Raw genomic sequence first — 15188 nt, 5'->3', positions numbered from 1 at the left:
TGTTGTATTTTTTATGACCATAAGTGTGAACCTTAACAAGATATTTAGTTTTGCGAATGTGAGCAATGACTGTTATCATGTTTACTAAAAACCTGTTTAGATAGACCTTTTATTCAATACTTGTCTTGTTTTCAGAACAAATATAAAAAGAAAAAATGTTCGCGAGCTTAAAAAGTAAAATTAAGGAAGAAACTGGCAGCGACATTAGCAAATTGACTAGTAGCTGGCGAAGCGGGGCCTTTTTAGGGCGAATAACATTAAGGGATGACTCGGTACGATCTTTTTTAAACTACTTAAATTTTGCTATTCCATAAAATAAAATATAAAATTTTGTAAATTTGTGTCGAAATGTTTTATGTCTTTTTTCAATAACTAATCATAGCTGACAAACATATCAATGGCAAAATCATTTAATCTATGTAGCTATTAAACAAAATTATGGTGAAATTTTCAAAGTAATTGTTTGTGTAATGCTCTGTTTAATATTTAATTATTGTATGTATTTTTCTAATTTCAGTCCACAACAAGTCCATCAACATCAGGAGGTCCCGGAGATTCAACATCAGACGTGAGTCTTGGTTTATTTATATGTATAACTAAACTTAGTAACATCATTCAATAGTTTCAGTTGAACATTACATATTCTTAGATACCTACTTAATTAATTCATAATATGTAATGCTATTATATAAAAATAAATACAATTGTATCTTATATTTAAATATTATACAAGTAGTTATTTAATGAATTTATGTTAGTTCTACTTAATTAAGTATATAATTAGTTTATATTTTAATATAATTCAATTTTTCAATAAAATAATTTTTATTTTCAATGATACCTATTCTCGTTTCAAAAATGTTTACATACTTAAGCACATTAAATATAGCATTACTACATATTAAAAATACTCCATAGGCCACATTGACCTGTCTGTCTAACTAAAGTCAAAAACTACACAATTTCTTCAGATTTTGAATCAATGGATGGATTAATTCGCAAGCAAGGTTTAGGTGCATAATTTGTAACGGTTTTGTGAAAATTTTCTGAAATATTATTGTTAAAGATGTTGGCAAAACATTATGCTGACTGGTGGCTGAAATGACATGCTCTATGTAAACCAATAGTGTTGTATGTATAAGATATAATCTGATCATTATTTTATGAACTTACTAGTTTTGTTAGTTTGACCTTGTAAGTTAAATTGTTAAAAATAAACTGCAATATTTTCTATTTTGTCAAGGTCTATGCTGTTTAGTGTTTTTTGTTACTGATAGGACTAAGTTAAGTTTTTTCCTATATTTATAACATTTAGCACTATGTTGTTAATTATTGGTAGGTGAGCATTATTGTAAAGTATCAACCACTCTTTAAATATTTAATACTAGTTATTCCCCTTCAACTCAACAGTTGTATATTTTAAAGGGAAATTGGGATTCCTTCTAAATGCTAATGGCTGAGTGATACCAACCAAGACATAGGTTTACAACAAACAAGTGTCCCATTGTAATTGCTGCTTTACTGAATCCGACAGAATTAGTTGTAAATAAATATTTTAGGATACTGATAATAGGGCGCAGTGTGCCTGTCTGAGTGGGTAGTCAGACTTATCAATTGATCTGCAAAAATGTATATAATTTTCTGTTTGAGAGAGAATGGGCCAATGTAATTATATGTACATAAAAGGTGTTACATTATCAACTGTCTTGAGGGAAGCGAAGTAGTCATCGAACTTGTTTAAATTGACAATCAATCTTATGCAACTCTGTAGAGTTTACTTTTAACTATGGTAGATTCCGATAATGGCTTACATTGACTAAGGTAGAAATGTTTATGGTTAGAACTGATATGATGATAATGGATGGATGTTTGTTACTCATTCACCCCTGAAAGGCTGAACAAATCTGAATGAAATTTGGCTCAGATAGATTTTACTCTGGAATAGCATTAAGTTGCTTTTTATTCCCAACACATCCAAAAATGCAATCACACGTGGGCAAAAACGCTGGCGGAATCTAGTAACAAAAATTGAATATTTCTATATTATTATTATAATAATGAATATTTTGTTACAGTCCATATCACCACAATTACAAACCTACTTATCAGACCGCACTGGTGGTGAAGTAGACCAAGCAGCTCTTCAACAACAGTATGCTGAACAGTTAGAGATTAAATTAAGAGATAGAGATTTGTACTGGGAACAGAAAATTGAAGAACTGAAACTTTCATTAGCTACTGTTCAAGGTAATTTAATTCATTTAATCAATAACGTTTTATTTTTACAATAATTTTAAATCCTGCTGCAATAAATGGAAATATCTTGGTATAAAATTTTAATGCAAAATAATATATAATTATTAGCATTAGTAGCAATAGTTATTTCTATTATTATTTTGTATAAAAAATATATGAGATCACGTTATCTAGATCAAACACTTTTTTCACACAGGCGAAGAAGCACTTGCAGCGCAAGCTGTTGCACGAACGGCTCAAGCCGAGGCCTCCACAGCAAATACAGCCCGAGATGCAGCTGAAAAGCAACTCAGTGAACTGAGAGCGCGACTTGCAGCTGCAGAGAATGCTCAGGACAAACTCGATACACTAACTGTTAGTCCCAATTATGAACATTCACATACTGAATAATGACTAGTTGAATTAACACAAAAAGAATAGATTTATTTCGTTACTAATACACATTACATAATAGGCTATTTGACTGGTTTTTAAAATGCATTTTATATTATTTAGTTTTAGTTTAGGTTTAGGTTAAGGAACCCAGTAAAAGTGTTTTTTTTTTTAATTCTAGTACATATTTGCTGAAAATTATTAAAATAAAAATTGCATATTTAAATAGCGCGCGTAAACGCTACTTTGCCAATATGGCGCTGCAATGGGGTCGGTGACGTCACTTGCCTGTATTGTAATCTGTGGCACATATAATCCACATACAGTAGGCAAACGAGGTTAACAAGCAAGTGATGTCATCAGAAACCCGTCCAATCAGGAGCGTTTTGTATCACGTGACAAACGTTTAAAAAAATTCGTTTTTATTTATGGATTTTTGAATAAATTCATTATTATTTTCAACTTTTGTTGATAAATAACCATTTTTAAAATCATAATATATACTGATTACAATAATTGACACTTTATTTTTCCCATTGTCAAATAGTCTATTAATAAAGGTTTCAATGTTGCCCTTAATGGCCTCGAAAATTCCTCAGATTGACATTTTTAGTTAAAGATTTTAATTGATAGTCAGTTTTTTTAGTATGTATAGACTATAGACGCTGCACTTTTAAATGCCGTAGACTAAACTATATAAAAATATAAAATCAAATTGAGTGTATATTTCTTTCACTTGTTTTAATGCATTCGATTAAAAGGACTTTTGGTACTACAATGGCTTGAAAAAAATTAAAGATATGCAAAGGATTAGTTATTAAGTAACTCAAAAACTTTAGGAGAATGTAAATTCCTCTAGAATATAATACTATTTCCTTATTACATCTGTATCCATCCTAACTAATATTATTATCACTAAGTATGTTCAGGGGTATAGAAAATGACATAGGGTACTTAACACCTGCAGATATCGTACTATAACGTATCGTGCCGTTCCCCGCAGGAGGAGGTGGAGCAGTGCCGGCGCGAGTGGGCGCGCGAGCGCGGCGAGCTGGTGGGCGCGCTGGGCGCGGCCGAGGCGCGCGCGCGGGACGCGGCCGACGCGCTCGAGGTGCTGCGCGCCGCGCTGCCGCCGCCGCACCCGCAGCACCACATGCACGACGACGGTGATATGATAGTTGTCTGCTCTTGCCCAGGCCTGTGCGGAAAGCTACGCCGCGTCTGCTTTTTATACAAAACCGAATACGATAAATTTATTTAAAAAATAAAAATCTTAGACAAGCGAGAAGTGAAAGCGACGGGTTGCGACGAGTTCGACCGCGTGTGTCGCGAGCGTGCGGTGCTGACGCGGCAGCTGCAGGAGGCCAAGATGGCGCTGGCCGACGTCAAGACCTCGTGGAGCGGCCAGATCGCCTCCTTGGAGACTCAGGTCAGCTTCGACATCGACGCACATTTCAACTGCTGCGGAGACGTATCTATAATATTTAAAAAGTTAGCATTTTATGCACAATGTTAAAAATATATTATTAATATATGTATACGCGAAAACTACTGAATTGATCTTAGTCGATTTGTCTTGCATCAACATACAGTTTGTATATCTTTGCGACCGAGGACGTTAACACAGCGTATGAAGTTACACTTATTTATGGCTAACTAAAATAAATAATTATGTTTGTATATGCGACATATTATATAATATTTATTGTATTTATGTATTCAGTGCGAACATACAAAATCACTATTTATATAAACACGTATTAACTTCGGTGTTATCACGAAGACAAGTTACAATATTAATCAGGTAAGTTAATATTCAAATAGTTTGGCTAACAATGTTCTCAATAGTCATTACATATTCGACTCTCGAATAACAGCACATACTACGTTTAGAGAATGTATAATATACATACACACTAATTTTCAACTATTTGGTTTGAAAATGCATGTAAATCTATAATTTTATTAATTTCCATTCTTAATTGTACATAAATACTTTTTACACTAACATATATATAATATATCAATTATATTATTTGTGATATAAATTGTTGAAGATTTGCTCCGTCAGGTGGCACGCGTGTCGCGCCAAGCGGGGGAGGAGGGCGCCGAGAGGCGGAGGGTCGAGATTGAGAAAAAGGAATTACAGGAGAAAATAGATAACTTGTCCGTCGAACTGGAAAAAACAAAACAAAATCTTGCCAATAGTGAAGCTAAGGTTAGTACTATTTCTATCGAGCACTCGATTTAGTGGTATGATTCGTTTTTTTTTTTTTACATATTGCTTTATAGATTTAAAATCACGATCAATCCAAATTTTTTAATGACGTCTGTTGATTTCGTTTGTTTCACTTTTATCTAGAAAATATTTTAATTTTATCAAAACTCTTCATGTAAATATATATTAATTAATTAATATTATGAAACCTATGATTTTAATATATTTATTTTATCTAATATTTTAATATGCTTATGATAAGTGGTTATAGTATATGGTACGATTCAGATATAATAAAAAAAAATAATAACTAAATAATCGAATACCATATTTAAATATTAGAAGCAAGAATTTAAATTCCGGAAACCGATAATTTTTTTTTAAGTACATTGAAGAGTTAACTAGAAATATACATAAAACCGATAAATGTTTTAACTTTTGAGATAGCCAAGTTAGTTAGACAATGAATAGCACAAAGACATATGTATAAATTTAATCTTTATGTGCGTATGTGTTCGCAATACATATGTCAAAATTAATTTAAGTTTTCAAATTAAACTAAAGACGCTCGCTAGTCTTATATTTGCTAATAGGGATCATACGAAAATCACTTGTACGCTTAATCATCGTCAATCATAAAACTACTAAATTAAATTTTCTAACTAAATATCTAAATTAGTTCCGGAATGTACTATGCGCCTCTAAAAGTCACACCTGGCGATACGCAGGATACGATATTAATACTGTCCTGAAGGCAAAAAATGCGGTACGGAGTACGTTCGATCGCTCCCAATGTATAGTTAGACTTACTTAGACAGGCTAAGTGTTCGTGCGAGTCAGCCAGTCAGTATCGGCAGTTCTAACCGTTGTGTGGGCGCCAGGTGTGGCGGCTGAGCGCGGAGGCGCAGGCGCAGTCGCGCGAGCTGCGGGCCCTGCGCGCGCACACAGCCGTGAGTCCCTGCCTCTACAGCATTTAGCCTGCCACCCAAACGCGAACACCGGCCCTAGCAGAGTTACCGTCGACCCCGACCCCTACTAGACCACATATAGATACGAACAGTTTAAACTGAAATAATGTATTCCTTAGCTATTTAATTATTAGTTAAAAAAATGATGAAGTAGTACAGACGTTAGCGTTACAAGAAATGGGGTCGAAACATTGTTGAAAAAATTAGGTTCAAAACCTGTGTGCAATATTCATGTTCCATATACATCAAATGTGATAATAAAATCAATATATTTATTTTATACTGAATCGACAACTAATCGATTAAATTTATTTTATAAAAGTCGATTGTTTTTCATAAATCGATAACCATATTTACAGTTCAAGAGTTAATCGATTAGGGTTGCCACATTATCTTTTTATATTATACAAAATGTACAAATAAAAATATATAATATAAGTAAAACAAGGTAAAAATTTACACATTTGTATTATGTACTTATTAGAACTACTACTTGGAACCTATACTGAAATCCTTAGAATTAGTCAATCCTCATAATGTATTCTTGCGAGAAAAAATAATTACAATGTTAAAAATAGTTAAATTTTGTAACAAGTATTTCTTATCAACATTTTTAATATAATTATACTTTTTATTTTTGGCAGCTAAATATTTATGTTCCTATTTTTTTTTAACATTCTAATTTTATATTTTAAAAATAGAATTAATTAAAATGTGGGTATAAAATATCCATTATTTCATTGTTTTTTTTTTTTTTTTTTAATAGAATAAGTAATTTTATTTTTTACTGTATTTGGTGTTCTCAGTCTTTAGTGTAGCTTCGGTATAGTCACACTTAGATAGTATTTTGAATTGTCATTTTATCAAGATAGTTTAAAGATAATGTACACATCACATGACTCGAGTCAGATAAGACGGCGTGTCAATATTTTTCCTTATTCACTTAATTATATTAATAAATTGTTTGAACACATACATTCCACGTAAGTTTTAAGAATATTTTTATCTTATTTTATTACAAATGTAAACAAATCACAGCAGCAATTCGATAGCTTTTATTTTGATTGTTATATTTCTTTGTATTTTTGTTACACGAGTAAATAGTTTTTATATTTATCACGCACTTTTATAAAATAAAGTTTATTTTATTATTTTTGATAATTTTTATTTACCTTCTCGCTATTAGCGATGGCGTAGTCGTTAAGCTTTCTTACTGTTTTTGCTTATTTATTTTAACAACATTTTTAAAATAATGTAAATACTAAATAAAATGATTTTGTTAGTTTGCTTCTTTGACAATATAGCTTGCTTTTTTGATTTAGTTTTAAACGTACATATAGTGCATGGTATGACTAATGCTGAAAGTATAAAACAAGCATGTTATTTATTTCACCTGTTTGTTTGTGTGGGTCACATTGGCAATCAGTTGAGCTGAAATTTTGCACTAATTTTTGTGTTGTTGTCCGTTCCGTTTAGTACAAAAAAAAACCCTTTTGTTCATGGATGAAATAAAAGCTTGTTTTTAAAAAGGTTATTTTAAATTTGTTAGTATTGTAGTATTAAGATAAACACCGCTTATTACATTAAAAGCGTTTTATATCAAAAATATTTTTTTTCCAACGAAATTGAATTTTAAATTTACATAAATATGAAATGGATACAGTTTCAATAAAATTGTAAAAATAAATAATATTTCTTATAAAATAAAAATTTAAAAAGCGCATGCCATTGAGTAAATAGTATGATGACTGTTTTATATTTAGTAAATCATTTTACAATACATAAAAAAATATACTCATACATTTTATCTACACGTTTTTTTTTTTACAGGACATGACAGCTGAACTCGAGAGCCGTATCGAAGTACTGACCGAGGAGAACCGAGAACTAACCGAGGCACTCGAAAACGAACGGACACTAGTCAAGATATTACGAGAGAAGATCGACAAGTCCAACCGGCTCTACGACGAACAGAAGGTTGAGGTCAACCACCTTAACTCTATGATGACGGACATGCAACACGACTATGTTGATATACAGAGGAAATTCGACAAGTGAGCCCATTTACTTTTATTTTTTTTATTGAACGAACGAATGAATGAGTTGATAGCAAAAACGATACTAATAACAATCTATTTGGGGTCATTATTTTCTATTATTCCTCATCTGATCGTTCGCACCCATCCCTCTCCATCCAGGTTTTCTCAGGTTGTCCTCTTCCTCTTTCTACATCTACGCTCATGCCCATCAAGCAATCTAGTGAAATATACACATTCAATATAGCTTTTATTTAATATTATATAAATTACAGTGAATTCATTCGTAAAGGTCTAAGTACATATGGTGCAAATGTTAATGTTAATCCAAGAATATAATTATAAATTTAACTAAAATAAAATTTCATATCAATTTTCCGTTTATGACGTAAATGTTAAACACATATTTACATAATAATTTCAATATATGTGAGCCACAGCTGTTTTCGCAAAGAGTACGCACTACTAATTCAAAACATTAAAGAGATATTTAAAACTATGTAACATATTATGTATAGCCTTCGCTTTGTCGCAGCCAAATGATTAAATTAGCCACTTTACTAAATGGCGCCGTTCAGCCGGCGGCCTGTATGACATTAGTTAATTTGTCTTTTATTCTTAGAATAAGGAAGCTCCTGAAAAAAAGGTTGTTCAACTATTTCGGAATTCGATGGCTTTCGGTGCTACGGGATATGCAGTATTCCTTTTTGCATTTGGCTTCTTAAAATACACTAGGTGTTAGACTGACAATACTAAATAGAGCTAAACAACAAACTTACCCTATTTTATGAACGTGAGATGAATTGGCTGAGACTGTAAAGGCCACTGGTTGAAGCCACAGCGTCGTTTAGTATAGAGGCGTTTCATTGAATAGCTAGTTTAAACAATTGGCTGCAACATATGTATAATGTAAAAGCAAAAGAAATAATGACAAAATGCAAATTAAATTCCAACTCAGACTCAAAAGTGATCTTTAAGGTGATAATGAAATTGCATAAATAAAAAATAAAAGGTGCAAATTGAATTATCGTATAAACAAGAATTCCATGGAAATTAACCAAAAACATAATTATTGCCAAAGATTATTATTTATGTCAAGTTGGATTGTCAAAGAGCGTTCTCTTTCGTCGAAAAATACTACCGCTTGGACGACGCACTCGTAAAGTAGTATGACGTCAAGGATGACGTTGTCAAGTGTAGATGTCACACACACAAAGTTTGCTATTATCTACATATATAAATAATCTAAAATTCTTGTTTTATTTTATTGGGATAATGTAACATAAACTGTTGAATAAATAAGGAAATAACAAAATTTTAATTATATTCAAATAAACATTTAGTCCATTGAAATGTTACAATTTTAGGGCCAATTTGAACATTTGCTAGAGGACGCGATTTTATTTGTGGGTCATGTAGGGGGGGTCCATACAACCTTAACCCCAAGTTTGTGGGGTTGCCGCCATTGTCCCCCGCCCGCCATCTTGAAAAAAGGGGTGGAAACGTATTTTTAACTATATCTCCGAAACTATTAATTGTACGGAAAATTTGTAAAAACATAATTTGTAGCAAATTGTTGTGGCTACAATTATGTCTATGTTTTTTTTTACCATAAACTTAAAACTTTAAAAGGTTATATAGATATAGTTAAAAATATGTTTCCACCCCTTTTTTCAAGATGGCGGGCGGGAGACAGGGGCACCAACCCCACAAACTTGGGGTTAACTTTGTATTGACGCCCCCTACATTCCCCATAAAAAAAATTGCGTCCTAGAGGACGCAATTTTTATATTCATCGACATATGACTTGTTTATTTATTGAAAAAGTAACACCATCATCTTATCACTGAGCACTTAAAATTAACAACTAATATGGGTAACATTCAAAGTGTCTTTATAGGTGTATTAACGCATCGTAACTCAGTACGAGTTTATTTCATCATTTGTTTTTATAAGTGGCGGTAGACGAAAACATCTCGATGAAAGTTACGTCATACATAACATAACATAACATAAACAGCCTGTAAATTTCCCACTGCTGGGCTAAGGCCTCCTCTCCCTTTGAGGAGAAGGTACATCAAATTTTGCCAAATTTGTTTCACCGATCCGCATTGGACCCAATGTAATAAGTTCCATACCTTCTCAAGAAGAGACGAGGCCTGTGCATTCAGTGGTGGACAATAACAGGCTTTTAGTTAACATATGCGTGCTGCCGTACTATGTTGTAGAGAGAAAAGAGAGAAGGACGAAGCTCTGCTACGCAACGCCCACATGTCTCAGAACATCGAGATGAGCCAGTGCAACGTGCGGTACCTGGAGACTGAAATAGTTGATCTGAAAACTAAAATCACTGAACTGGAAGGTGTCATTGCGCAGCACAAAGAAGTATGTACTTATGGAAATGTTTACTTTATATACGTTTTTCAAATATTATTTTTCGCTAAACGACAAAAATATTGATTGATATAAAAACATACAATACGTTAATTTTTTTTTTTTTAACAAAACAAAATTCTTGCATTTGTAGATAAAAAAATATCTATTAAGTGCTATTTTGAGGTAATTTCAACTGGCTGCATTTCATCAAAAAATGGTCGTTTCGGTTACATAAAGTAGCATCTGGAAGCTCTAAGATTATAGTACATTGTTTTGTGTAGGAAGTCTATCTATTGAATGGAAGTTTATCTTTGTAAATAAACAATTACATTGTTGAAATACACAAAGTATTGAAAAATAAAATCTTCGAGCTTCGAAAATCCTCCTTTTTAGGTATTTTAACCGATATGACCATTTTTATTGAAATACTTAAAACCACCTAAAACTTTTGTTTTTTTTTGTCTCTAGTACTGTATCAATACTTAACAATTATCTTGTTATTTCTAGAACCAAGCTGAGTGTATGATAATAAAAGAAAACGAGACGACTAGATTAAAAGAAATGGAAGAGTTGAAGAGAAATATTGAGGTTTTTACGGAGAGCGAGAGCGCTCTTAAGAGAAACATACAAGACTTACAAACCGAAATCTGTGATAAGAATAAGGTGACGGCCCATAACATTGCTTTTAAACATTTAATGAAATTGTTTTGTTACGTATTTTATTTAATTTTAATTAATCTTAATATTTCAGAAAATAAAGACTTTAGATAATCGAATATCAGATATGAAGAAAACTCTCCAGAGAGAATTACAGAGTAGCAAGTCCGATCTCTCATCTGCAGAAGAACAAGACATAAGTAGACGGTGAGCTCATTATGTATTTTAAAATTAATAATTAGATCGCAAAAGTGAGCTCCAGAAAGTCAGTACCCACCTCACGTCCCGGGCCCGCCCGCCGGCAGGTACCTGAAGCACGTGGTGCTGCGCTTCCTGACGTCGCGCGAGCTGGAGGCGCGGCAGCTCACGCGCGCGCTGGCGGCGCTGCTGCGGCTGTCGGCGCACGAGGAGGCGCTGCTGCGCGAGGCGCTGCCCGCGCGCTCCGGCCTCGCCGCCTGGTTCCCCTCGCTCAGCGCCTGAGGCCCGCCCGCCGCGGCCTCCGCAGCGGTACTACAGTATTAAGGCAGTAGCTGACACGCAATTAGAGAGAAATATAACGTCATTTGAAATTAAAAAATCACAACATTCGATTTAAACGATGCACTGCACTCGAGACGATCGGGCGAGATTCATTCATAGATTATATTTGCCCCGTGGAAAACCGGAGAGGACATAAATGTGCAATAAAATGTTTGATTAAAACGTTACGCATACGTTGTGGAATTGAACATTAGTATAGAAACATTTAAAACGATGATTACAAACAAATGATACATCTTAAAACGGATTTAGATTAACATGGGATGCCCGAGACGCAATCAAACTGAGCTTTAACGTCGTTCGGACCTGTTTCTATTTGTTCTTAAATGATTTATTATCTCTCGTTCGCTTACTTATTTTGTGATATTTATGGTTTAAAAGTTATTTACAATTTTAAGATTAAATATTTTTATTTTTACATTCCTTTGTATTTTTTAGATATTTCGCGTTTGTAACGTTTGTGAAATTGAAACATGTATATTAACGGATCCCGACTGCAATAACAACTTGTTAAATATATACATAACAATCGTAAAATGTACTTTGTAAATTTTTACTTTTGTATTTAATCATGTAGTAACATTGAATACAAGGATTACTATAAATGTTTGAAATTTATGCCTTAATAGTTGCTAGTCAGAATAAATATGTACAGTTCGTAATTGTATTAAGTATAATTGTTAACAGTTGAAGTTCAGGGACGGCTTCAAATAAAACTTTGTATTCTTATTAAAAATGTTAAAGCAACCACTGCCGCTATGTAATGTCATTGACTCAAATAATGCTCTGTATAATTCAAATTTCAAATCATCATTTCAATAAATTTAGAATTATCGTTTTTTTTTTTTGGGTATTAGAAAAGAAACAGTTTAATTTTATAGATCTGCGTAATTTATAATTACTTTTATACCAAATCCATGCAGTCTAATGGAACACATTTAAATGCCTACTGACAATGTACATTCGGCAATTATACATAAATAATTCAATTAGTATTTAGTTTATTTTCCATGTATTTTCATACGAACTTTTTGCAAACAATAAAAAAAAAATCGGTAACAGTCGGTACATACAAATATATAGTTTTAAAAATCGAATATAACGAAATATATACCAAACTGTGTTACATATAAACATGATCTGATACACTTAGCTGTAGCTACTAGTACTACACGTTTGTAGATATGGTAACAATTCAAAGATCTTGTGTAAATTATTCTAGTCTTAATCTTCTCGAAATTGTGAGTTGAATATGAAACTTATGATGTTTTATTTTGACAGATGAATTGAAAGCAGTTTCACCGTTTTTTGTTTTCTGAAAAGTATTTCGAATCAATGTATTTTTTTCATATTATATTTATTGTTTGTTGTTTTAAAGGTAATGTAGCTTTTATTTTTATTATTTAAATAAATGATATTTTCAAATTATACGCAATTTGTTTATTTTTAAATAAACCATATTTTGTTTAAAATCATTAGAAGTCAGAATACATAAAATCATTAAAGTTAAATTGGTATATTTATTATTCGAGTAATTCTATTCTATTTTTATTAAAAAATTGCAATGCAGTTCGATCAATTGTTGTAAGTGTGATGAACTCGCTGTTTATATTGACTTCATATCCAGTCCAATCCAGCGATGAACAATTTCAGATATTACACTCGAAATAGAAAATGTCAAGATTTAACACATATGTAACGCTATATTCTAAGCCGAGCCGAGCCGAGCCAAGCCAAGCCTTGGAATTGAATAGCCGACCTAGTCTTTTCCGAGCGTTACTCATTAACAATTGCAAAAGGGACTTTCGCCATTGCAACCGATAACAGGAAAGAAAAGACGGGGTCGCACGGGGTCAACGAGGCGGTCAAATATAACGGAGTGAAAAAAACATAAATAATTTAATAATAAAAAATATATATCGTTTCACATATTTGATTTTTTTGTTGATTATTTTACACGTTAAGTATTATAAATTTGTAGGAGAACGTACCTATCATTGAATAGATACCACTATATTTTGAGTTAAGAAGTATACTCACAATGAACAATTGTGTTGTAGCGTAATATCTCGGAAGCTCATTAGACGATAACAATAATATAATACAAGCTTCGTGCAACATACAACACAATAAGGTCAGTCAGCAATAAGAGTGTTGCGAGCAGGGCGGATACGTATCAGCGGATATATATTACGATATCTATCAATTGATTTTTTCCTATCTTCTGAACAACACTCATAGATCTATGCTTAAGGCCTGACTTTGAATGATTACTTTTTATGATTAGTCGATTACAAATTGATATTAAAATAAAATTAGTTGATTTATCTCACAAACAAATGATGATATAATAATAAAAGGTACTTGTTTTTTAAGTGTTCATTAAAAATTTTATTTCTCAAATAGATAGACACTAATTCCTTTGTTACTTTTTTTTTAATAAAAATTGTGGTGTTTCGACACTTTATTTTACAAATTCCTTTCAGATTTTTAAGTGTTTACAGAATGAAATTCGCTTCGTTTTCTTAGCCTGGATATATGTATATCAGATATATATATAAAAAAACGGATTTCTGATATTTATTACAAAAATCGGATTTCTTCGAACTCTGGTTGCGAGTAAGTGCGAGCTATTGCAAATTGTGAGTCTATTTGTGCACATGGTCGTGATTATAAGTCATTCATATGCATTGAAAATAGTTCAAAGTATTTAACTTTTAATGTAATTACTAACTAGCATTGCATAGAATTGGCCTATAAGTATAATTATGGTTCCACCATTCAATTTCTGTTTGTTTGAGCATAATTGAATGGTTTTGGTGAGTGCCATTTAGATTCAAAGTTCTAACTTAAAAATTATGAAATAAAAAAACAATTTTTTGCAGGTTTTTATTTACAACTTACAGTATTTTCCCCGAGCAGTCAGTAGAGCCCTACTATTGCGGTCCTTGTAACAAGGCACAATCAAGATCTATATTTATAAACGTTGCTATGCATATTGTAGGTATTCGAAAATGAATATTAAATATAGGAACCCTAAACACAACTTAAAAGACTAGACTGCGGAATGTTATCTACAATTTAGCTACAAACGGTAGTAGGTGCTATAATGCTATCTTTAATTAAATAAGTGATTTAAGTCAATATTGCTTTCAAAATGACCACATCTGTAATACCAAAGGTGTCCTACGGATGTGATTTAAATTAAACTTTAAATTTATACAATAGTAAAAGTGAAAAAGTACAGTTAAAATCAATTATTTCATTCATAACATTCAGTAAGTATATTCATTAAAAATTGAGGCAAATTATTGGTCATATCACTAAAACAAAATTAAATTGCATTGGTCATTTTCGCAAACAAAACATTTTATAACGGTGGACTTGTAACTCAAATGTATCACGATCCTAACGGCCTGTAATTAAAAAAAAAACACATTAGGAGACTATGCGCCTGACTAAATATTACAACTTGCTAATCATATTATGCAAATAGAAAACTTAGCGAGCATTAAGAAAACTGCGACTATTTTGAGATCCAATATTTTTCTGTGTTTATTATTTGTTATTATTAAAAAGAGAATATTATTTAAAGGATTGTCCATAGACGACGAAGTACAAAACTTTGACTTTGTTTAAATCTAAATTGCGATTAATAAAAAACTACGATATGACATACAAAATTGACTCGCGCTTGTATTGTCAATAAATAATTTACATTATAAAATGAATTACAATTATATTTAAAGTCGCAAGTCATTAGGT

The 15188-nt window shown here is 32.1% G+C and overlaps 1 protein-coding gene across 3 annotated transcripts; it reads left to right on the top strand.

Annotated features, from left to right (window-relative positions):
• The first annotated feature begins 106 nt into the window (after positions 1 to 106).
• Positions 107 to 12832, top strand: LOC113394351 (golgin subfamily A member 1-like). 3 transcript variants are annotated; one of them, XM_064220652.1, is made up of 13 exons: positions 107 to 272; positions 518 to 568; positions 2076 to 2247; positions 2453 to 2610; positions 3632 to 3794; positions 3906 to 4057; positions 4700 to 4846; positions 5728 to 5796; positions 7645 to 7868; positions 10079 to 10235; positions 10734 to 10889; positions 10978 to 11090; positions 11189 to 12831. In XM_064220652.1, the coding sequence occupies exons 1-13, from the start codon at positions 156 to 158 to the stop codon at positions 11361 to 11363; spliced, it is 1854 nt and encodes a 617-aa protein (XP_064076722.1). In that variant the 5' UTR covers positions 107 to 155; the 3' UTR covers positions 11364 to 12831. The 3 variants fall into 3 exon arrangements, with proteins under 3 accessions (XP_064076722.1, XP_026487418.2, XP_026487419.2); XM_026631633.2 differs by lacking the exon at positions 5728 to 5796 and having other exon boundaries at positions 11189 to 12829; XM_026631634.2 differs by lacking the exons at positions 4700 to 4846; positions 5728 to 5796 and having other exon boundaries at positions 11189 to 12832.
• Positions 12833 to 15188: the final 2356 nt, after the last annotated feature.

The sequence above is a fragment of the Vanessa tameamea genome, chromosome 4 (genome assembly GCF_037043105.1).
Source record: "Vanessa tameamea isolate UH-Manoa-2023 chromosome 4, ilVanTame1 primary haplotype, whole genome shotgun sequence".
Lineage (NCBI taxonomy): Eukaryota > Metazoa > Arthropoda > Insecta > Lepidoptera > Nymphalidae > Vanessa > Vanessa tameamea.
This window is presented reverse-complemented; position numbering and strand designations above follow the sequence as displayed.